General features: G+C 43.1%; 1 protein-coding gene across 1 annotated transcript in view; it reads left to right on the forward strand.

Annotated features, from left to right (window-relative positions):
• xrcc5 (X-ray repair complementing defective repair in Chinese hamster cells 5) overlaps positions 1-25,854 on the forward strand; it is a 344,097-nt gene continuing 318,243 nt past the window's right edge. Inside the window, exons 1-2 of the mRNA XM_060827769.1 lie at positions 1-60; positions 19,159-19,272. Coding sequence (XP_060683752.1) covers positions 13-60; positions 19,159-19,272 — 162 coding nt within the window. The 5' untranslated portion in view covers positions 1-12. The remainder of the gene's footprint in view (positions 61-19,158; positions 19,273-25,854) is intronic.

The following is a 25,854-nucleotide window of genomic DNA, read 5'->3' on the forward strand; positions in this document are numbered from 1 at the left end:
GTACAATAGGAAATGACGCGATCGTTCTGTTGGTTCTGGAAGATGGCGCGAGCGAGTAAGGTAAATTGTCAAGTTCAGGTTTCTGCAACCAAAGGAATGGATTCATCTTCTCTCTTCGCATTTATTGATCTCTCTGTTCTTTCAGTGCTGCATTTGTTCTTTATTCCCAGTTCAACACCGGCATCTCCAAATCTTGTTTATTCCTGTTTACCTCAATTGCCGAAATGAACCCACTCAGTTTAAATTTTCCTGCAATCTCAGATCACTGCTCTGCCGTAACTTGTTTCCATCGTAATGTTTCAAAAAATTGATGTCATTTAACTGTCAGCCATTCTTGCACAAGCAGCAGGGGGTTCATGATAAGCCCTGTGGTATAGTATGATCTGAGAATCTAGAGACATTATCCAAATAAGACCCAAATCATACTCTGGAACTCCTGAAATCCAACGATTTAAGTACAAATAATAGATAAAACATAAATTCGTAGTAGGTCTTTTGTCCCTTCAAACCTGCTCTGCTTTTCAGTACGATCAGATACAACCTCATTAGCCACAACATCACAATCTTTCCTACATCAGATAACTACAGACTGTCGCTTTTGTGGAGAAAATGTCTATTTTCAAAACATTCAATGACTCCACCTCTACCAGAGAATAGCAAAGAGCCATGACTCTGAAATAAAAAAAACTCTTCACTTACAACTTCACCTCCACTGGTCGGTGCAGTGGCTCAATGGTTAGCACTGCTGCCTCACAGCACGAGAGATCCAGGTCCAATTCCTGCCTTGGGTGATTATCTTTGTAGCGTTTGTACATTCTCCAAGTGTCTGCATGGGTTTCCTCTCTCAATCCAAAGGTGTGCAGATCAATTGAATGGTCATACTAAATTGCCCATAGTTTTAGGTGCATTAGTCAGAGGTAAATATAGGGTGGGGAATGGTTCTGGGTGGGATACACCTTCGAAAGGTAAAAACAATGACTGCAGATGCTGGAAACCAGATTCTGGTACAGTGGTGCTGGAAGAGCACAGCTACTCATCGGATGCTGCCTGAACTGCTGTGCTCTTCCAGCACCACGGATCCAGAATACACCTTCGAAAGGTTGGTGTGGACTTGTTGAGCCAAATGGTTTGTTTCTGTACTGTAGGGAATCTAATCTAAAAATCTGAATTTTTTTTTCATTTCATGATTTTGTGGGATGTGGGTGTTGCTGGCTGGTCAGCATTTATCGCCTGTCCCTACTTGCACCTGAGAAGGTGGTTGTGGCTGTCTTCTTGAACTGCTGCAGTCCACTTGTTATGGGTTGATCCACAGTGCCATTAGGGAGGGCATTCCAGGATTTTGACCCAGCGATGGTGAAGAAATGGCGATATACTTTGGAGGAATTTAAGTGTTTACAAGAAACTTTTCTGATTCAGTATGTGGATGTACCTACTAGAGAAGGTGCAACACTTGACTTATCTTGGAAAATAAAGGCAAGGCAGGTGGCTGAGGTGTTAGTAGGGGAGCATTTTGAGGCCAGCGACCACAATTCTGTTAGTTTTAAAGTAGTGTTGGAAAAGGACAGATCGGATCTAAAAGTTAAAGTTCTAAATTGGAGGAAGGCCAATTTAGATAGTATTTGGCAAGGGGTTTCAAAAGTCAATTGGGGGTGGATATTTGCAGGTAAATGGATGGCTGGAAAATGGGAAGCCTTCAAAAATGAGATGACAGGAGTCTAGGGACAATTTGCTCCCATTGTGGTGAAAGGCAAGGCTGGACGACTAAAGTAATTGAGGTTTTGGTCAAGAAAAGGAACGAACCATTTGTCAGTTATAGACAGCAGAGATTAAGTGAATTCCTGGAAGAAGATAAAGGCAATGGGAATATACTTGAGGGAAAACATGGAACCGAAGATAGCTTTGGCAAATAGGGTTGAGGAGAATCAAAAGCGATCTTATAAATACGTTAAGGGAAAAAGGATAACTAGGGAGAGAAGAGTCATCGAGATGTACAGCATGGAAACACAACCTCTGGTCCAACTTGTCCATGCTGACCAGATATCCCAACCTAATCTAATCCTGCTTGCCAGCACCCGGCCCATATTCCTCCTAACCTTCCTATACATAAACCCATCCAGATGTCTTCTAAATATTGCAATCGTACCAGCCTCCATCACTTCCTCCGACAGCTCATTTCATACACGTACTATTCCGTGTGAAAAAGTTGCCCCAGAGTCCTCTTTTAGATCTTTCTCCTCTCACCCTAAACCTATGCCCTCTAGTTCTGGACTCCCCGACCCCAGGGAAAAGACTTTGCCTATTTACCCTATCCATGCCCCTCGTAATTTTGTAAGCCTCTATAAGGTCACCTCTCAGCCTCCGATGCTCCAGGGAAAACAACCCCAGCCTATTCAGCCCAGCCCTATAGGTCAAATCCTCCAACCCTGGTGACATCCTTGTAAATCATTTCTGAATCTTTTCAAGTTTCACAACATCATTCTGATAGGAAGGAGACCAGAATTGCACACAATATTCCAAAAGTGGTGGCCTAATTAATGTCATGTATAGCCACAACATGACCTCCCAACACCTGTACTCAATACTCTGACCAATAAAAGCATACCAAATGCCTTCTTCACCATCCTATCTACCTGCAACTCTACTTTCAAGAAGCTATAAACCTCCATACCAAGGTCTTTTTGTTCAACAACACTCCTTAGGGCCTTACCATTAAGTGTATAAGTCCTGCTAAGATTTGCTTTCCCAAAATGCAGTATCTCGCATTTATCTAAATTAAACTCCATCTGCCACTCCTGAGCTCATTGGCCCATCTGATCAAGATCTCGTTGTAATCTGAGGGCCCCTTAAAGATCAGCAAGGTTGCCTACGTGTGGAACCTCAAGAGGTGGGGAAGATACTAAATGTGTATTTTACATCTGGGTGTATGGAAGGTGCAGAACATGGCGAAATAAATCCATTACTTTTTGTCATTGAAATAAATGATTTGGATGTGAGCTGAAGAGGTATAGTTAGTTGGTTTGCAGATGGCACCAAAATTGGAGGTGCAGAATAAGGTTACGTTGGATTACAACGGGATCTTGATCAGATAAGCCATTGGGCTGAGGAGTGAGAGATGGAGTTTAATTTAGATAAATGGGAGGTGCTGCATTTTGGGAAAGCAAATCTTAGCAGGACTTATACACGTAATGGTAAGGTCCTAGGGAATGTTGCTGAACAAAGAGACCATGGAGTGCAGGTTCATAGCTCCTTGAAAGTAGAGTCACAGGTAGATAGGATAATGAAGAAGGCATTTGGGATGCTTTTCTTTATTGGTCAGAGTATTGAGTACTGGAGTTGGGAGGTTATGTTGAGGTTGTACACGACATTGGTTAAGCCACTTTTGGAATACTGTGTGCAATTCTGGTCTCCCTGGTATAGGAAAGATGTTGTGAAACTTGAAAGGCTTCAGAAAAGATTTACAAGGATGTTGCCAAGGTTGGAGGGCTTGAGCTGTGGAGAGGCTGAATTGGCTGGGGCTATTCTCCCTTGAATTTTGGAGGCTGAGGGATGACCCTAGAGGTTTATAAAATCATGAGAGGCATGAATAAGAGAAAGAGACAAACATCTTTTCTCCGGGATGGGCGAGTCCAAAATAGAGGATATGGGTTTAGGGTGAGAGGGGAAAGATTTAAAAGGGACCTAAGGAACAACTTGTTCATGCGGAGGGTGATGCATGTATAGACTGATCGTCAGAGGAAGTGGTGGAGGCTGGTACAATAGCAACATTTAAAAGGCATTTGGCTGGGTATATAAATAGGAAGGGCTTGGAAGGATATTTGCCAAATGCTGGTAAAGGGGACTAGATTTATTTCGAGTATCTGGTCAGCATGGATGTATTGAACCAAAAGTTCTGTTTCCATGCTGAACATCTGTATGCTGGTAAGTCAGGATGATGAGTGGCTTGGAGGGGAACTTGAAGATAGTGGTGTTCCCACGTATTTCCTGCCCTTGTCCTTGTAGATGGAAGTGGTTGTGGGTTATGAGGGTGCTGTCTGAGGATCTTTGGTGAATTTCTGCAGCGCATCTTGTAGATAATACACACTGCTGCTACTGAGTGATGGTAGGAGTAGATGTTTGTGGACAAGCAGTGGGGAGTCCTGAGGTGAATCCAGAGACTGGGCCTCCACTGCCTTCTGGGGCAGAGCATTCCACACAGCCACCACTCTCTGGGTGAAGAAGTTTCTCTTTATCTCTGTCCTAAAGGTCTACCCCTTATTTTTAAGCTGTGTCCTCTGGTTCGGGACTTACCCATCAGCGGAAACATGTTTCCTGCCTCCAGAGTGTCCAATCCTTTAATAATCTTATATGTCTCAATCAGATCCCCTCTCAGTCTTCTAAACTCAAGGGTATACAAGCCCAGTCGCTCCAATCTTTCAACATAAGATAGTCCTGCCATTCCAGGAATTGACCTCGTGAACCTACGCTGCACTCCCTCAATAGCCAGAATATCCTCCTCAAATTTGGAGACCAGAACTGCACACAATATTCCAGGTGCGGTCTCACCAGGGCCCTGTACAGCTGCAGAAGAACCTCTTTGCTTCTATACTCAATCCCTCTTGTTATGAAGGCCAGTATGCTATTAGCTTTCGTCACTACCTCTGTACCTGCATGCTTGCCTTCATTGACTGGTGTACAAGAACACCCAGATCTCTTTGTACTGCCCCTTTACCTAACTTGACTCCATTTAGGTAGTAATCTGCCTTCGTGTTCTTGCCACCAAAGTGGATAACCATACATTTATCCACATTAAACTGTATCTGCCATGCATCTGTCCACTCACCTACCTGTCCAGGTCATCCTGTAATCTCCTAACATCCTCCTCACATTTCACCCTGCCACCCAGCTTTGTATCATCAGCAAATTTGCTAATGTTATTATTAATACCATCTTCTATATCATTAATATATATTGTAAAAAGCTGCAGTCCCAGCACTGATCCCTGCGGTACCCCACTGGTCACCGCCTGCCATTCCGAAAGGGAGCTGTTTATCACTACTCTTTGTTTCCTGTCAGCCAATCCAAGTTATTACTTTGTCCCCAATACCATGCGCCCTAATTTTGCTCACTAACCTCCTATGTGGGACTTTATCAAAGGCTTTCTGAAAGTCCAGGTACACTACATCCACCGGATCTCCCTTGTCCATCTTCAGAGTTACATCCTCAAAAATTTCCAGAAGATTAGTCAAGCGTGATTTCCCCTTCATAAATCCATGCTGCCTCTGACCTATCCTGTTACTGCTATCCAGATGTGTCGTACTTTCATCCTTTATAATTGATTCCAGCATCTTTCCCACCACTGAGGTCAGACTAAATGGTCTATAATTTCCTGCTTTCTCTCTCGCTCCTTTCTTAAAACGTGGTACAACATTAGCCACCCTCCAATCCGCAGGAACTGATCCTGAATCTATTGAACTTTGGAAAATAATCACCAACGCATCCACGATTTCTAGAGCCACCTCCTTCAGTACCCTGGGATGTAGACCATCAGGCCCCGGGGACTTAACAACCTTCAGACCTAACAGTCTCTCCAACACCAATTCCTGGCAAATATAAATTCCCTTCAGTTCAGGTCCTTCAGCCACTGTTACCTCTGGACATGATTTTCACTTTACTAGTTTTTGCTCACTCTTCAAAATCAAACCACATTTTTCCATGTGAGTAATAGTTCTACCTTGAATAGTTATTTCTATAAGTTTCCCCATAACCGAGGTTAAACTTAGTGAATTGTAATTGTTCGGCCTGTCATTACAAACTTCTTGGAACAAGGGCATAATGTTTGTAGATATCCAGCCCACGAGTAGCATCTTCGAATCCAAGGAAGATTGAAAGATTATTGCCGGTGCCTCTGTAGTTTCCAGTCCCACTTCCTTTGATTTCCTTGGAAGCATCTCATCTAACTCCTGTGCCTTATAAACTTTAGTTATTAACAAGAAAAAAGTGAGAGTTTAGTAAGGCTAAGTGGACTATATTTTAATTTAAGGAGGCCTGATGGGTGGCACAGTGGTTAGCATCTGCCTTACAGCGCCAGTGACCCAGGTTCAATTCCCACCTCAGGCACCTGTCTGTGTGGATTTGCACATTCTCCCAGTGTCTTTGTGGGTTTCCTCTGGGTGCTCCGGTTTCCTCCCACGGTCCAAAAATGTGCAAGTTAGGCTAAATTGCCCGTAGTGTTAGGTGAAGGGGTAAATGTAGGGGAATAGGTGTGGGTGAATTGCTCTTCAGAGGGTCGATGTGGATTTGTTGCGCTGAAGGGCCTGTTTCCACACTAAGTAATCTAAATCTATAGAATACAATAGATGAACTGAGGGCTCATCTACTGGGCACATGGAAGAATGAAATTATAGCTATGACCAAGACTTGACTGAACGATGGGCAGGATTGGCAGCCCAATGTTTCTGTTATAGAGTATTCTGATAAGAAAGGGGAATTAAAAGGGGAAGAGATCTCAGTATTAACTTAGGAATTGATCATGCCAGTGAAGACAGTTGATGTCTTGAAAGGATCATCAAATAAAGCCGTTTGGATAGATGTAAGTAAACATAAAAGGGGCAAAAACACTGCTGGGTCTGTCCACTAGGGCACCAAACAGTCAGGGAGAAATAAAGGATCAAATCTATCACCAAATTTCAGAGAAATGTAAAAACTATAATGTAGAAATATTGTGTACCATCTCTAAGATGCCCTGCTTAAATTCACCAAACACCTTAGACAACACGTTATTATAGAGAGTTAGCATGGTTTTGTGTAGAGGGAGGGTTGGCTCAGAAAGTTGATTGAGTTTTTTTTGATGATGGTTGATGAGGGCAGGATAATGGATGTTGTCGACATGGATTTTACTAAAGCATGGCAGGCAGTTCCAGAAGATTACATTACATGAGATCTATAGTGAGTTGACAAGTTGGATTCAAAATTGGTTTGGTCTTAGAAGACAGAGGATATTTTGGAGAGTTTTTATTTTGACTCAAGATGAGTGCACAGTGTTGTTCCACAAGAATCAGGGCTGGAATTGTTGATGTTTGTAATATAAATAATTTGAATAAAATTGTAGGTAATCTGATTCGTAACTTTCCAGAAAATTTGTGGTGTTTTGGATAGTGAGGAAAGTTGTCAAAGGATAGAGCAAGATATAAATCAGTTGGAAAATTGAGTGAAGAAATGGCAGATGGCGTGTAATCTGGATGAGTATGAGTTGATGCATTTTGGGAGGTCAAATGCAAAAGTAAAGTATGCAATAAATGGCCAGACCCTTTAGGAGCATTGATATTCAGAAGGATCTTGGGGTTCAAATCAATAGCTCACTGAAAGTGACCACACAAGTGGATAAGGTGGCAAAGGTGGTATACAGCATTCTTGCCTTCACCAGGTCAGTGCATTGAGTGTAGAAGTTGTCAAGTCATATTGAGGATGTTTAAAACTTTAGTCATGCCACATTTGGAGTATTGTGTGCAGTTCTGGTTCCCAAATCTGGAAGGATGCAGAGATTGGACAAGCTTGGATTGTTTTCATTGGAGCTTCAGATGCTGAGGGGCGACCTGAAACAAGTACGTAAAATTATGAGAAGCACGAATTAGGCAGATAATCGGAGTCTTTTTCCTAAGATGAATATCTCAGAAACTAGTGTGCATAAGTTTAAGTTGACAGGGTGATGCATGTATTTTTACATAGAAGATAATAGTGCCTTGAGCATGCTGCTGGGGTGGTGGTTGAAGCAGATATGATAGCAATATTTAAGAAACATTTAGATTGACACTGATCAGGCAGGGGATAGAGGGATGTCAGATGTCATCATAGAATCCCTACAGTGTGAAAATAGGCTATTTGGTCCAACAAGTCCACACAGGCTCTCCGAAGAGATCCATTCCCCTACCCTATTATATGGATCATGTGCAGGCAGATAGATTTAGTTTGTAATGGTCAGTACAGACACAGTGGGCTGAAAGGCCTGTTTGCGTGGTGTACTATTCTGTGTTCTTATACCTTCCAAAAGTCTGACTACTATCAACCAGAAAAGATGAGGGCAGAAAATACATGGGGACACCACACCTGCATGGTCTACCCCAAAGCCACTTACCATCCAGACTTGGAAAGACATTGCTGTTCCTTCAGGGTTGCTGGTTAAAATCCTGGAACTCCATCCTTAATGGCATTGTGGGTAGACTGTTATGACAAAGGCATAGCAAGCAAAACCAAACCAGCCTCTATCACTGGATTCTTAATACAGTGAAATTAAAGCAAATAGTGACCCTCAAAGTAGCTCAATTGTTCCTAACGCAGACTTGACAAATAACAGATCTTGGACACCAAGTTTATAACTTCAACAAAAGTTAACCATCTATTACTAAAAATGTAACATTAGCAGATCACAGATAAAGTACAAGGCAATCTAATTAATCTAATTAATATCTATGACCTTCTTTGATTATAAACCCTACTCACGGACTGACTGACAGGCTCTGTTAAGGGATAAATTAAAAAAAGACAAAAAGAATTGCGGAATATCAGGCCTTCATGAAATCCTTGGACAATTGGTTAGACTACAGGTACATAAGATTGTAAATCTGGCTAGAATTTCAAGATTACCAGCCAATGCAAACAGCTTCCACAGACCTCTAGACAGTTTTACTTATTTCTTACAGATCAGATTCCTTTCTTAGTACCTTCAATATGATCTCTTCAACAACATGGAATATATACAGTCCTTTGAAGTTGATTATTGGATGATGACTAGAGAGAGCAAAAACAAAAGGCACCCACTCCTGAAGGTTCCAAATTAAAACTGACCCCTGCCCAAACCCTAATCAGAACCAATTCAATCTTTGTTTTCTCTTTTCATTTCAACATTCTGTGCGATTGGCTGGCCAGCATCTGTCCAACCAGCTACCAGTTCCTGAGTATAGCAGTATCTTGAAGCTGAAATGTTTACACTATCCTTAGAGCAGTAATTAACTTGCATCATCTTTCCAGTCCTGTTACCAATAGCAAACATCTGTAACTAAATAGGAATTATTGGAGAACCTCAATAGGTCTGGAAGTAATTATGGAGGGAAAGCAGAGGCAACTTTTTGGTCCAGAGGGAATTCTGTAGGTGGTGATCTTCCTATGTATCTGCTGCCCATGTTCTTCTAAATAGAAGTGATCTTGGATTTGGAAGCTGTTGTCTGAGGATCTTTAGTTAATTTCTGCAATGCATTTTGTAGGTAGTATACATCCGTGATACTGACTGTTGGTGCAGGAGGGAGTGGATGCTTGTGGTTGAGCCAGTCATTTGGAAAAGCATAGCGGATAAAGGCAGTCAGCATGGCTTTGTGAGGGATAGGTCATTCCTCACAGATCTTATTGAAATGTTTTTGAGGAGGTGTCAAGACACGTTGATGAACGTCGAGCAGTGGATGCGGTGTATATGGACTTCAGCAAGGCATTTGATAAGGTTCCCCACGGTAGGCTCATTCATAAAGTCAGGAGATATGGGGTACAGGGAAATTTGGCTGTCTGGATTCAGAATTGGTTGGCTGACAGAAGGCAGAGAGCGGTTGTTGACGATAAGTATTTTGCCTGGAAGTCAGTGGTGAGTGGTGTGCCACAGGGCTCTGTTCCTAGGCATCTGCTCTTTGTAGTTTTTATAAATGACTTGGATGAGGAGGTTGAGGGATGGGTTAGTAATGTTGCTGATGACACACAGGTTGGAGGTACCGTTGATAATATCGAGGGCAATTGCAGACTTCAGCACGACATAGAACAGGATGCAGAGCTGGGCTGAGAAATGGTAAATGGAGTTCAACCTGGATAAATGCAAAGTGATGTATTTTGGAAGGTCAAACTCTAATGCTGAATATAGGATTAAAGACAGGATTCTTGGCAGGTTGAAATAGCAAGGTTTTGCTGCAGCTCTACAATACTCTGGTCAGACCTCATTTGGAATATTGTGTCCAGTTCTGGTCGCCCTACTATAGGAAAGTTATGGAGGATTTGGAGAGAGTGTGAAGAAGGATTACCAGGATGCTCCCTGGACTGGAGGGCTTGCCTCACAAAGAAAGGTTGACTAAGCTTGGACTTGTCTGTCTGGAGAGGAGGAGGAAGAGAGGTGACCTGATTGAAGTGTACAAGGTAATAAGAGGAATAGGTAGTCAATAGCCAGAGACTTTTCCCAGGGCAGGATTGACTGGCACGAGGGGTCATAGTTTAAGATGTTAGGAGGAATGTCAGAGGTCGGTTCTTTACACAGAGAGTTGTGAATGTATGGGATGCATTGCCAGCAATGGTAGTGGAAGCATAATCATTAGGGACACTTAAGCAACTGCTGGACATGCACATGGACAGCAATGAATTGAGGGGTGCATAGGTTAAGTTATTTCATTTTAGATTAGGAATATTCCTCGGCGCAACACTGTGGGCCGAAGGGCCTGTTCTGTGCTGTACTTTTCTATGTTTCTGTGTTCAAGTGAGCTGCTTTGTGCTGAATAGTGTCAAGCTTCTTGAGTATTGTTGGGGGATTCAGTCATAGTAACACCATTGAATGGTAGTTAGATTTTCTCTTATTGGTGATGATAATTGTCTGGCATTTGTGTGATGCATGCCACTTATAGCCTAAGCCTGGATGTTGTCCAGATCTTGCTGCATTTGGACATGGACTCCTTTAGTACCTGAGGAGTCGCGAATGGTTCCAAACATTGTGTGTTCATCAGCAAATATCTCCACTCCTAACCTTTGATGGAGAGAAGATCGTTGTTAAAACAGCTGAAAATGGTTGGATTTAGGGCGCACCCCTGAGGAACTCAGTCTGGGCAACAGAATGTTTGCTCAGTCAATGAAGCCCACATAGAACATCTCCTAAATAAAAGGAGAAAAAGGATACTGAGGCTTAACATAGCAGAGTTCTTTGAGGAATATAAAAAAATGCTAGCGGGGCACTTAACATAAGAACTAGGAACACAAGAACCATCTGGCCCTTCGAGTCTGCCCTGCCATTCGATCAGATCATAGCTGATCTTTTTGTGAATCAGCTGCACTTACCTGCGCTCTCACCGTATCCCTTAATTTATTGTTAAAAAAAAATTATCTTAGCTTTAAGAATGTTTACTGAAGTAGCATCAACGACTTCACTGGGATAGGAATTCCGTACACTTACAACCCTCTGGGTGAAGAAGTTCCCTCTCAATTCAGTCCTAAATCTGCTCCCCCTAATTTTGCGGCTATGCTCTCTTGTCCTAGTTTCACCTGCCAGTGGAAAGGTCCTCTCTATGTCTATGTTATCTATTCCATTCATAATTTTATATGTTTCTATAAGATTCCCCCCATTATTCTTCTAAGTTCCAGTGAATATAATCCCAGTCTACTTAGTCTGTCCTCTTAAACCAACCCTGGAATCAACCTGGTGAACCTCCTCTGCACCCCTTCTAGTGCCAGTACATCCTTTCTCAAGTAAGGAGTGTAAAACTACATGCAGTACTCGAGGTATGGCCTCACCAGCACCCTGCACAACTGTAACATAACCTCCCTGCTTTTAAACTCCATCCCTTTAACAACGAAAGACAAAATTCCATTTGCTTCCCTAATTACTTATTGTACTTGCAGACCAACCCTCTGTGATTCATGCACAAGGATACCCAGGTCCCTCTGCATAGCAGCATGTTGCAAATTTTTACCATTTAAGTAATAATCCTTTTTACTGATACTCCTACCAATGGATGACTTCACATTTATTAACATTGTATTCCATCTGCCAGATCTTTGCCCACTCACTTAAAGCATCTATGTTCCTCTGCAAAATTTCATAGTCCTCTGCACATTTTGCTCTGCCACTCATCTTAGTGTCATTTGCAAACTTTGACACACTACATGTGGTCTCCAACTTCAAATCATCTATATTAATTGTGAATAATTGCAGTCCTAACACCGATTCTTGAGGCACACCACTGGTTACTGATTGACAACCAAAATAACTCTCACTTATCCCCAGTCTTTGCTTCTTGTTACTCAACCAATCTTGTTTCCATGCTTATACTTTACCTGTAACATCAAGCATATTTATCTTATGTAACAGCCTCTTGTGTGGCACCTTATCGAAGGCCTTTTGGAAATCTAGGTACACCACATCTACTAGGTCCCAGTTGTCCATCTTGCTCCTAATGTCTTCATAGATTTCCAGAAGATTAGTTAAGCATGACCTGCCTTTCATGAACCCATGCTGCGTCTGGCCAATGGGACAGTTTCGATCTAGATACCTTGCTATCTCATCCTTGGTAACAGACTCGAGCATCTTCCCCACTACAAAGGTTAAGCTAACAGGTCTATAATTCCCCATCTTTTGTCTAACTCCCTTTTTAAACAGTGGTATTGCATTTGCTGTTTTCCAATCTGCTGGAACTGCCCTAGAGTCTAGCGAATTTTTGAAAATTACCACAAGTGCACTTGCTATTTCTCTTGCCATCTCTTATAGCACCCTGGATGCATTCCAACAGGGCCAGGAGACTTGTCTATCCTTAGCTCCATTAGCTTGTACAACACTACCTCTTCCGTAACAATGATTGTTTCCATGACTTTACATATCTTCGTCTCTTTGTCAATTGCTGACATGTTATTAGTGTCTTCCACTATGAAGACCGACACAAAGTACCTATTCAAAGCCTCGGCCTTTCATCATATCTCATAACTAAATGCCTCTTCTCATCTTCTAAAGGACTAACGTTTACTTTAGCCACTCTAGCTCATTTTATATATTTATAGAAACTTTTGCTACCTGTCTTTATATTCTGTGCTAGTTTTTTTCTCATGTTGTATCTTACTTTTCTTTATAGCTCTTTTTGTGGCTTTCTGTTGATCTTTAAAATTTTCCCAATCATTCCCAATCAACAGTTTCCTGCTGTTCTTGGCCACTTCGTATGCCTTCTCTTTCACCTTGATAGCCTCCCTTATTGCCTTTGATACCCATAGCAGATTACCCCATTTCTTATTGTCCTTCCTTTTAACTGGAATATACTTTCACTGAGCACTTTGAAAAATTGCTTTGAAAGTTCCTCACTGCTCTTTAACTGTCCCACCATAAAATCTTTGTTTCCAGTCTACTTTAGCCAAGTCCTTCCTCATTGTATTGTAGTCTCCCTTGTTTAAGCATAGGACCAGATCTAGGATAGCTTGCACTCCCATTGGTTCCATTACATACTGTTCAAGAGAACTGTTGCGGTTACATTCGCTGAACCCTTCCTCAAGGCTACTCCGGCCAACTTGGATCGATTAATCAACATGTAGATTAAAATCCCTCATGATAATTGCCATACCATTTGTACAAGCATTATAGAATCATAGAGATGTACAGCACGGAAACATACTCTTTGGTTCAACTCTTCCATGCCAACAAGATATCCCAATCTAGTCTAGTCCCACCTGCCAGCACCTGGCCCATATCCCTTCCTATTCATATACCCATCCAGATGCCTTTTAAGCAACCCTCCCACAACCACCATCAGTCCTCTACCTTTGAGCCAGTTCTGTATCCAAATGAGGAGTTCGCCCTGTTTTCCATGAGATCTAACCTTGCTAACCAGTCTCCCATGGGGAACCTTGTTGAACGCCTTACTGATGTCCATATAGATCATGTCTACCTATCCAGCATTTGTACTAGCCTCCACCACTTCCTCTGGCAGCCCATTCCACACATGCACAATTCTCTGGATGAAAACGTTGCCCCATAGGTCTCTTTTATATCTTTCCCCTCTCAAACTAAACTTATGCCTTCTTGTTCTGGACTCCCCGACCCCAGGGAAAACTCCTTGTCTATTCATCCTATCCATGCCCCTCATGATTTTATAAGCTCACCCCTCAGCCTCCGTTGCTCCAGGGAAAACAGCCCTAGCCTATTCAATCTCCCTATAGGTCAAATCCTCCAACCCTGGTAACATCCTTGTAAATCTTTTCTGAACCCTTTCAAGTTTCACAACATCCTTCTGATAGGAAGGGGACCAGAATTGCACACAATATTCCAAAAATGGCCTAACCAATTTCCTGTACAGCCACATGACTTCCAACTCCTGTACTCAATACTCTGACCAATAAAGGAAAACATACCAAACGCCTTCTTCACTATCCTATCTACCTGCAACTCCACTTTCAAGGAGCTGCACTCCAAGGTCTCTTTGTTCAGCAACATTCCCTAGGACCTTACCATTAAGTGTATAAGTCCTGCTAAGATTTGCTATCCCAAAATGCAGCACCTTGCATTTATCTGAATTAAACTCCACTTCTCAGCCCATTGGCCCATCTGATCAAGATCCCGTTGTAATCCGAGGTAACCTTCTCTGCTGTCCACTACACTTCCAATTTTGGTGTCATCTGCAAAGTTACTAACCATATCTCTTCAGCTCACATCCAAATCATTTATATAAATGATGAAAAGTAGTGGACCAGTGCCGATCCTTGGGGCACTCCACTGGTCACAGGCTTCCAGTCTGAAAACAACCTTCCCACAATCACCCTCTGTCTTTTATCTTTGAGCCAGTTCTGTATCCAAATGACAAGTTATCCCTGTGTTCCATGAGATCTAATGTTGCTAACCAGTCTCCCATGGGCAACCTTGTTGAATGCCTTACTGAAGTCCATGTAGATCATGTCTACCACTCTGCCCTCATCAATCCTCTTTGTTACTTCTTCAAAGAACACAGTAGTTATTTCTTTGTTTATTGCCTTCCCCAACATGATGCTATTATTTGGTTGCCTATAGAATATGCCTATCAGTGACTTTTTCTTCTTAGAATTTCTAATTTCCACCAAAATAGATTCAACCTTATTCTCGATAGAACCTATATCATCTCTCAGCACCACCTTGATGTCATCATTGATTATCAGAGCTACACCACCTCGCTTACCTTCCTGTCTGTCCTTCCAAATAGTCTGGTGCCCCTGGATATTTAACTCCCATTTGTGACCATCCTGTAATCATGTGTCTGTAATGACTAATAAATCATATTCATTTGCGATGATTTGTGCCGTTAACTCATCAAACTTGTTATGAATGCTACGAGCATTCAGGTTAAGTACCCTTATCACTTTATTTACCATCATACTTCCTGTTATTTTCCCTTTCCATTTCTCCCCCCAACTTAGGAGTTTAAAGCCCTAGTGACTACCCTATTTATCCTTTTTGCTAGAACACTGCAAACGTTAGCACGTTGGAGGCCAGGGAGAACTTTCAATATCAGCCAAGGATTATTAAAAATAAAATCAAAAGATCTAAGATGAACTACAAAAAGAAACTAGCAGAAAACAAACACTGATACTAAAAGCTTCTATAAGTATATAAAAAGGAAGAAAATTAGAGGATGAAAATGGTGAGATAATAATGGGAAACTCAGAAATAGCAGAGGCACTAAGCCAAGATTTTGTCTGTTTTCGCAGTGGAAGATGATAATTTCTTACCAAAAACTGCAGTTTCTACAGAGGAACTTGGTGAAATTAGTAAAATTAGGGAGAAGGTATTAAGTAAACTGATGGGATTAAAGGCAGGTAAGCCCCCAGGCTTCAGCTATTAAATAAGATTGCACCAGAGATAGTGGCAATATCAGTATGATTTTCCAAATTTACCTGGATTTTGGAAAGATACCAATGGTTTGAAAATATGCCAGTATGAACTTATTCAAAAAAAGACACAGGCAAAAATTCAGAAACAGACCAGTTAGTCGTAGTGGGGAATTTGCTGGAGTCAATCATAAAGGAGGACGTAATTGCACACTTGGAAAACAAAGCTGAATTTACCAGTGCCAGCACAGTTTCATGAAGGGTAACTCAGGCTTGATAAACTTGCTGGATTTCTTTGAGGATGTAACCAGCAAGGTAGGTAATGGGCATCCATTGGATGTGGCAAAAGTAAGGACTGCAGATGCTGAAGATTAGAGTCAAGAATGTGGTGCTGGAAAAGCACAGGAGGTCAGGCAGTATCCGAGATGGAAAATCAACGTTTCGGGCAAAAGCCCTTCATTTCCTTACCTGTATTGGCTATAACGTGATTCTAGCCCCATTAGTTTAAATGGTGTGGGTATTGTGCGATTTTCTTTTGGGAACATTCTTCCTGCGTCTAACCTGTCCAGTCTCATCAGAATTTTATGTGTTTCTATGAGATACCACCCATATCCCCCTCCCCCTGCCCCCTCGGGACCCCATTCTTCTGAACTCCAGTACATACAAGTCCAGTTGATCCAGTCTTTCTTTATCTGTCAGTCCTGCGTCCTGGGAATCAGTCTGGTGAACCTTCGCTGGATTCCCTCGTTAGCAAGAACGTTCCTCAGACTGGGAGACCAAAGCTATACCCAGTATTCAAGGTGTGGCTTCATCAAGGCCCTGTATAACTGCAGCAAGACATCCTTACTCCTATACTCAAATCCTCTCGCTATGAAGGTCACTGTTTCATTAGCTTTCTTCAACGCCTGCTGCAACTGCATACCAACCTTCAGTGACTGTTGCACCTCACTTTTTCCTAAACTGCTGTCGCAGTCATAATAATTGCCTTGCCATTTTTGCCATCAAAGTGGATAACTTCACATTTATCCACATTATATTGCATTTGCTAAGTATTTACTAACTCACCTGGTCTATCCAAGTCACTCTGCAGCCTCTTAGCCATCCTCCTCACAGCATACACTGCCACCCAGCTTAGTGTCGTCTGCAAATTTGGAGATACTGCAGTTAATTCATTTGTCCAAATTGTTAACGTAAGTTGAAAACAGCTGGGGTCCCAGCACTGAACCCTGCAGTATCCCACTCATCACTGCCTGCCACTCCAAGAAGAACCTGTTATTCCAATTCTCTGCTTCCTGCCTGCCAACCAGTTTTCTATCCACATCAATATATTACCTCCAATACTGTGAGCTGTAGTTTTCCTTACTAATCTCTTGTGTGGAACCTTGTCAAAAGCCTTTTGAAAGTCGAATACACAACAACTACTGATTCACCCTTGACCACTGTACTGGTCACATCCTCAAAAAAAATCTCCAGAAGATTTGTCATGATTTCCCCTTTAATGAATCCATGCTGACTGGATTGATTCTGTCACTGCTTTGCAAATGCTCAGTTGTTACCTCCTTAAGCAAAAGTGTGGACTGCAGATGCTGGAAACCAGAGTCTAGATTAGAATGGTGCTGGAAAAGCACAGCAGGTCAGGCAGCATCCGTGGAGCAGAAAAATTGTTGTTTCAGGCAAAAGCCCTTCATTCCCGATTAAGAGCTTTTGCCCAAAACGTCAATTTTCCTGCTCCTCGAATGATGCCTGACCTGCTGTGCTTTTCCAGCACTACTCTAATCTAGACTCTGTTACCCCCTTACTAATTGGTTCCATCATTTTCCCCACTACCAATGTTCGGCTAACCAGCATACAATTCACTGTTTTCTGTCTCCCTCCTTTTCTACAGAGTGGGGTTACATTAGCTATCCTGCAGTCCATTGGAGTCTGTAGAATGCTGGAAAATGATCACCAATGCTTCCATTATTTCTAGAGCCACTTCCTTAAGTACTCTGGGATGTAGAGCATCAGGCCCTAGGGATTTATCAGGTTTTAATCCCATCAATTTCCCCATAACCATTTCCTGACTAATAAGGACCTCCTTCACTTCCTTCATACTTGCAGACAGATCCAAATTATTTGTTCGATTGGTCTGCCATCTCTTTGTCCATTATGAATTTGTCTGATTCTAACTGTAAGGAGCCTACATTCGGCTTCACCAGTTTTTTCTCTCCACGTATCTATAGAAGCTTTTGCAGTCAGTTTTTATGTTTTCTGCAAGCTTACTTTGATCTTCTATGATTTGGAGATGCCGGTGTTGGACTGGGGTGTACAAAGTTAAAAATCACACAACACCAGGTTATAGTCCAACAGGTTTAATTTGGAAGCACACTAGCTTTCGGAGCACCACTCCTTCACCAACCACCTGATGAACGAGCGGGGCTCCGAAAGCTAGTGTGCTTCCAATTAAATCTGATGGACTATAACTTGGTATTATGTGATTTTTAACTTTGATTTTTTTAAAAATTAAACCCTTTATCCTCCTCTGCTGAATTATAAAAGTAAAGAAGTGTTTTTAACTATTAAGTAGTAATTGACATGACCACACCGAGAGTGCTGTGTCCAGTTTTGGTCTCCTTACTAGAGGAGGGATGTGGTGGCAATTGAGGCAGTACAGAGGAGGTTCACCAGATTGATTCTAGGGATGAAAGGGCTGTCGAACGAAGACTCGTTAAATAGCTTGGGCTTGTACTCGCTGGAGTTCAGAAGAATGAGGAGAGGATCTGATTGAAGTATAGAAAATGCTAAAGGGGATTGATAAGGTGGATGTTGAATAGATATTCCCCCTCGTGGGACCTTCTAGAACAAGATGTCATAGATGTAGAGTGAGAGGAGTAAGTAACTGCTTCCCTCAGAGGGTTGCGAATCTGTGGAACTCACTGCCCAGAGTGAAGTGGAGGCAGAATCAGTCAACAGATTCAAGAAATAAATAGATTTGTTACTGATGAAAAGCGGGATAAGGGGTTATGGAGAGCAGACAAGAGAATGGAGTTGGGACCAAGATAAGATAAGTCATGATTATGTTCAGTGAAGGAACGGGCTCAAAGGGCTGAATTGCCTATTCCCGATCCTAATTCCTATGTTTCGATGTATGGTACAGGCTGATCAATTGAAGCTTTCAGACAGAAATTGGATCATTATATAAAAAGGAAAATGTGGCTGGTTATGGGGCAAGGTAGGGAAGTAGCTTTAGGTGGATTGTACCTTCAAAGGGCCAGTGCAGTCATGATGGCTTCCTTTTTTGTTATTGGATGAATGTATGACTTTTAAGTTTCTTTAGTTCTGATGAAAAGTCACTTAAACATTATCTCTTGTTTCACTCCATAGATGCTGCCTGTCTGACCTGCTAAGTATTTCAATTTCAATCTGAGTTTGAGTTGGCCGTACTTTTTATCTTGCTCCGTTCCCATTCCCATTTCTAATAATATGATTGGAAAGTTAAGGAATTCATAAAATTAGTACAAGGTGATAGATATTGATTTTTATGGCTTTTAGAAAGTATTTCTGATACCGGCATTTTAGTTTATCTTAATAACTCTGGCTTAAAGCACATTATTGCAATTGCTGTTTCTACAGAGTGCTGTAGTCTTGTGCTGGGATGTGGGCTGCACAACAAACAACATGGCTCTGGATGAGGATAGTGCATTTGAACAAGCAAAGAAAGTTGTGCTGATGTTTGTTCAACGTCAGGTAAACTGACCTTTTTTATACCGATGAAACTCTCATTCACATTCAGTTGTCCTAACTATCCAGAAAACAATAACTTATAGGATGTTAAAGTTGAGGATATTGTCTGAATTTCTATTTATTCCCTGTCTGAAATGCCAACAAAGCTAGAGGCAAACTTGTAGGCACCACTTATTGGAAATTAATATTCATATTAATGGACTGTGAAAAACTGGAAGATATGAATACTTAGAATCATAGAAATGTGTAGCAGCAGGTAGAGTGGGAGCGACGGCCGGGGGCTGCCAGGTACGTAAGTGACTGCTTTAAAAACTTACCTCATGAATAGGCAGAGTGCACGCTGAACAGGAGCAGACACAGGACTGCTGAGTAAGTGAAGTAATATATTTGGGCAGTTGTGTTGTCCAAACACTACTTAGATAGTGTCTCCCACCCATCCTCCTCCTCTAACCAAAGAATTCTGTGTGCCAGATTGGTAAGGTAACAAGACTTTTTTATTATTTATTTTTCAATAATCTCTTTGGGAATTTAGATTGGGGGAATGGAGGTTAGGTCAATTTACTGTTTCTCCTGCAGAATGTGGGTGGTAAGGGTCACCACTAGTGTCCCTGCTGACTTCATCTGTGGGAAGTGCATCCAATTCTAGTTCCTCAAAAATTGTGTTAGGGAACTGGAGCTGGATGAACTTCAGATCATGTGAGAGGTGGAGAGGGCTATTGAGAGGAGTTACAGGGAGGTAGTCACATCTCAGATCCAAGAAAAAGGCAGAAGGGTTACAGTCAGGGGACGGAAAGGGAACCAGCAGACAGCGCAGGGATCCCCTGTGGCCATTCCCCTCAATAACATGTGTACTGTTTTGGGTATTGTTGGGGGGATGACTTACGAGGGGTAAGCCATAAGGTACAGATTTCTGGCACAGAATCTGACCCTGTTAGTCAGGAGGGAATAGGGAAGAGGAGCAGAGCATTAGTCATTGGGGACTTGGGAGTAAGGGGCATAGATAGGAGGTTCTGTGAGAACGAGAGAGAACGATTGGTGTGTTGCCTCCCTGGTGCTGGGGGGAGGGGGAAGAAGCAGCTTCAAGTTGTGGTCCACATAGACAGTAACAACATAGGTAGGAAAAGGAATGGGGATTTAGGCAGAAATTCAGGGAGCTAGGGTGGAAGCTTAGAGCTAGAACAAACAGAGTTGTTATCTCCGGTTTGTTACTCATGCAAAGTGCTAGCGAGGCAGGGAATAGTGAGAGGGAGGAGTTGAACATATGGCCATAGGGATGGTGCAGGAGGCAGGGTTTCAGATCCCTGGATAATTGGGACTCATTCTGAAGAAGGTGGGATCCCTACAAACAGGATGGTCTACACCTGGACCAGAGGGATATCAATATCCGGGGGGTGGGGGGGTAGGGTGGGGGGATGGGGTAATGTGCTAATGCACTCTTCAGGAGGGTTAAAACTAATTCAGCAAGGGAATGGGAACCTAACTTGTAGTTCCAGTGTCTAGGAGGTTGAGAGTAGTGAGGGCAGAAAGATGGCAAATGGAGTTCAATGTAGGTAAGTGTGAAGTAATTCACTTTGGTAAGAGTAACAAGAAGATGGGGTACTGGGCTAATGGTCGAATACTTGGTAGTGTGGATGAGCAGAGGGATCTTGGTGTCCATGTACACAGATCTCTGAAAGTTGCCACCCAGGTAAATAGTGCTGTGAAGAAGGCCTATGGCGTACTGGCTTTTATTGGTGGAAGAATTGAGTTCCGGAGTCCTGAGTCATGTTGCAGTTGTATAAGACTCTGGTGCGGCCGCATCTGGAGTATTGTGTGCAGTTTTGGTCGCCATACTATCGGAAGGATGTGGAGGCACTGGAACGGGTGCAGAGGAGGTTTACCAGGATGTTGCCTGGTATGGGTAGGAAGATTGTATGAGGAAAGGCTGAGGCACTTGGGGCTGTTTTCATTGGAGAAAAGAAGGTTTAGGGGTGACTTGATAGAGGTATACAAGATGATTAGGGCTTTAGATAGGGTTGACCATGAGAACCTTTTTCCACGTATGGAGTCAGCTATTACAAGGGGGCATAGCTTTAAATTAAGGGGTGCTAAGTATAGGACAGAAGTTAGGGGTAGATTCTTTACTCAGTGAGTCGTGAGTTCATGGAATGCCCTGCCAGTAGCAGTGGTGGACTCTCCCTCTTTATGGGCTTTAAACGGGCATTGGATAGGCATGTGGAGGAAAGTGGGCTAGAGTAGGTTAGGTGGGCTTGGATCGGCGCAACATCAAGGGCCAAAGGGCCTGTACTGCGCTGTATTTTTCTATGTTCTATGTGTCTGCTTCAACGCCAGGAGCACACTAAGTAAGGTGAGTAAACTTGCAGCATTGATTGGTACCTGGCAATTGATGTTGTGGCCATATCGGAGACATCGATAGAGCAGGGGCAGGAATGGTTGTTGTAGGTTTCAGGGTTTAGCTGTTTCAGTGAGAACAGATAAGATGGTAAAAGAGGGGGAGGTGTTGCATTGGTAGTCAAGGACAGTATTACGGTGGCAAATAGTACATTTGAGGACTCGTCTACTGAGGTAGTATGGACTGAGATTAGAAACAGGAAAGAAGAGGTCACCCTGTTGGAAGTTTTCTATAGGCCTCCGAATAGTTCCAGAGATGTAGAGGGAAGGATAGCAAAGATAATTCTGGATAGGACCACGAGAAACAGGGTAGTTCCTATGGGGGTCTTTAACTTTCCAAATATTGACTGGAAATATAATAGTTTGAGTACTTTAGATGGGTCCGTTTTTGTCCAATGTGTGCAGGATGGTTTCCTGACACAGTATGTAGACAAGTCAACAAGGGGTGAGGCCACATTGGATTTGGTACTGGGTAATAAACCAGGCCAGGTGTTGGATTTGGAAGTAGGTGAGTACTTCAGTGATAGTGACCACAATTTGGTTATGTTTACTTTAGCGATGGAAAGGGATAGTTATATACCGCAGGGCAAGAGTTATAGCTAGGGGAAAGGCAATTATGATGTGATTAGGTGAGAGTTAGGGTGCATAGGATGGGGAAGGAAAGTGCAGGGGATGGGCACAATTGAAATGTGAAGTTTATTCAAGAAATGGCTGCTGTGTGTCCTTAATAAGTATGTACCTTTCAGGCAGGGAGGAAGTGGTCGAGCAAGGGATCCGTGGTTTACTAAGGAAGTTGAATCTGTTGTCAAGAGGAAGAAGAAGACTTATGTTAGGATGAGATGTGAAGGCTCAGTTAGGGTGCTTGAGAGTTGTAAGTTAGCCAGGAAAGATCTAAAGAGAGAGCCAGGAAGAGCCAGAAGGGGACATTGGCAGATAGGATCAAGGAAAACCCTAAGCTTTCCATAGGTATATCAGGAATAAAAAAATGACTATCGTAAGATTAGGGCCAATCAAGGACAGTAGTGGAAGTTATGCGTGGAGTCTGAGGAGGTAGGAGAAGCACTTAATGAATATTTTTAGTCAGTTTTCACACAGGAAAAAGACGACGTTGTCGAGGAAAAGACTCAGATACAGGCTACTGTTGAGGATGTGGGCATCTGGGAGGTAGGACAAAATGGCTGAAGGAGCTGCACAAAATGGCTTCTGTTAAACTGCACTGAACCAGACAGAAACAAGAAACTGCACACTGATGTAGATCCGATAAATTGCAGAACTAATGGTTTAACCCTAACCACAAGGCCGGGCAAAGACGATTCTAAGTTGAAAATGTGGTGCTGGAAAAACACAGCAGGCCAGGCAGCATCCGAGGAGCAGGAGAATCGACGTTTCGGGCATAAGCCCTTCTTCAGGAATGAGGCTGGTATGCTAAGCGGGCTGAGATAAAATGTAGGGAGGAGGGAATTTGGGGGAGGGGCGCTGGGAATACGATAGGTGGAAGGAGGTGAGGGTGAGGGTGATAGGCCGGAGAGGGGGGTGGGGCGGAGACGTCGGGAAGAAGATTGCAGGTCAAGAGGGCGGTGCTGAATCTGGGGGTTAGGACTGAGATAAGGTGGGGGGAGGGGAAATGAGGAAGCTGGAGAAATCTACATTCATCCCGTGTGGTTGGAGGGTTCCTATGCGGAAGATGAGGCGCTCTTCCTCCAGGCGTCGTGTGGTCAGGGTCTGGCGATGGAGGAGATCAAGGACTATGATGGAGGAAGTGCGCCTCATCTTCTGCCTAGGAACCCTGATCTTTGATCTTTATATTGTCATTGTCTGAAGACTTGAAAAAGGCACTCTTGTGAGTGTTTCAAAATAGACCAGTGAGCCTTATTTTGGTTGTGGGGAAAGTGTTGCAAAAGGTTAAAAGAGATAGGATTTATAATCATTTAGAAAGGAATAAATTGATTAGTGATAGTCAACATGGTTTTGTGAGGGGTAGGTTGTGCCTCACAAACATTATTGAGTTCTTTGACATAGTGACCAAACTGGTGGATGAGGGTAAAGCAGTTGATGTGGTGTATATGGATTCCAGTAAGCTGTTTGTTAAGATTCCCCATGTAGGCTATTGCAGAAACCACGGAGGCCTGAGATTGAGGATGATTTAGTAGTTTGGATCAGAAATTGGCTCGTTGAAAGAAGACAGAAGGTGGTGGTTGATGGGAAATGTTCATCCTGGAGTTCAATTACTGGTGGTGTACTGCAAAGATCTGTTTTTGAAGAAGGAACAAAGAGGAATAGATGAGGACAGAGCAATAGATGTGATCTATATGGACTTCAGTAAGGCGTTCGACAAGGTTCCCCATGGGAGACTGATTAGCAAGGTTAGATTTCATGGAATACAGGGAGAACTAGCCATTTGGATACAGAACTGGCTCAAAGGCAGAATATAGAGCGTGGTGGTGGAGGGTTGTTTTTCGGATTGGAGGCCTGTGACCAGTGGAGTGACACAAGGATTGATGCTGGATCCTCTACTTTTTGTCATTTACATAAATGATTTGATGCGAGCATAAGAGGTACGGTTAGTAAGTTTGCAGATGACACCAAAATTGGAGGCGTACTGGACAGCGAAGAGGGTTATCTCAGATTACAACAGGATCTGGACCAGATGGGCCAATGGGCTGAGAAGTGGCAGATGGAGTTTAATTCAGATAAATGCGAGGTGCTGCATTTTGGGAAAGTAAATCTTAGCAGGACTTATACACTTAATGATAAGGTCCTAGGGAGTGTTGCTGAACAAAGAGACCTTGGAGTGCAGGTTCCTAGCTCCTTGCAAGTGGAGTCGCAGGTAGATTGGATAGTGAAGATGTTTGGTATGCTTTCCTTTATTAGTCAGAGTATTGAGGACAGGAGTTGGGAGGTCATGTTGTGGCTGTACAGGACATTGGTTAGGCCACCGTTGGAATATTGTGTGCAATTCTGGTCTCCTTCCGATCGGAAAGATGTTGTGAAACTTGAAAGGGTTCGGAAAAGATTTACAAAGATGTTGCCAGGGTTGGAGGATTTGAACTATAGAGAGAGGCTGAACAGGCTGGGGCTGTTTTCCCTGGAACATCGGAGGCTGAGGGTTTACAAAATTATGAGGGGCATGGATAGGGTAAATAGGCAAAGTCTTTTTCATGGGGTCGGGGAGTTCAGAACTAGAGGGCATAGGTTTAGGGTGCGAGGGGAAAGATATAAAAGAGACCTAAGGGGCAACGGTTTCACACAGAGGGTGGTACGTGCATGGAATGAGCTGCCAGAGGAAATGGTGGAAGCTGGTACAATTAAAACATTTAAGAGGCATTTGGATGGGTATATGAATAGGAAGGGTTTGGAGGGATATGGGCCGGGTGCTGGCAGGTGGGACTAGATTGGGTTGGGATATCTGGTCGGCACAGATGGGTTGGACCGAAGGGTCTGTTTCCATGCTGTACATCTCTGTGACTTTATGACTATTCCCTCCACGACTTCCTTGTCAGGTCCACACTCTCCCACCAGCCCACATCCCACTTCTGGCACCTTTTCTTGCCACTGCAGGAAGTCCAAAACTTGCACCCATTCAACTCCCCTCATCTCTGTCCAAGGCCCCAAGGAATCCTTCCACATCCGTCACAAATTCATCCGTACCTTTACCAATGTCATCAACTGCATCCGTTGCACCCAGTGTGGTCTCTTCCAGTTTGGGGAGACAGGATGCCTTTGTGTGGATCGTACCAAAGAACATCTCTGGGACATCTGCATCCACGAACTCCACTACCCCGAGGCTGAACACTTCAACTCCCCCTCCCACTCAGTCAAAGACATGCAGATCCTGGCCTCCTTCACTGCCAAACCATTACCACTTGACGCCTGGAGGAGAAATGGCTCATTTTCCACTTTAGGACCTGCAACCATATGGAATAAATGTGGATTTCAACAGCTTCCTCATTTCCCCTCCTGCCATATTATCCCAATCCCAAGCCTCCAACTTGGCACCACTGTCTGGACCTGTTCATCACTTCCCCCACTGACCTACCACCTTCTCCCTCACCTTCATCACCTATCACTTTCCCATGTACCATGTACTTCTATGCCCACCTGTTGGTGGAGTAGTGGACAGTTTGGAAGAACATTACAGGTTGCAGGGGGACTGGGATAACTGCAGAATTGGGCTGAGAGGTGGCAAATGGAGTT

The sequence above is a fragment of the Hemiscyllium ocellatum genome, chromosome 7, assembly GCF_020745735.1.
Source record: "Hemiscyllium ocellatum isolate sHemOce1 chromosome 7, sHemOce1.pat.X.cur, whole genome shotgun sequence".
NCBI classification, from domain to species: Eukaryota; Metazoa; Chordata; class Chondrichthyes; order Orectolobiformes; family Hemiscylliidae; genus Hemiscyllium; species Hemiscyllium ocellatum.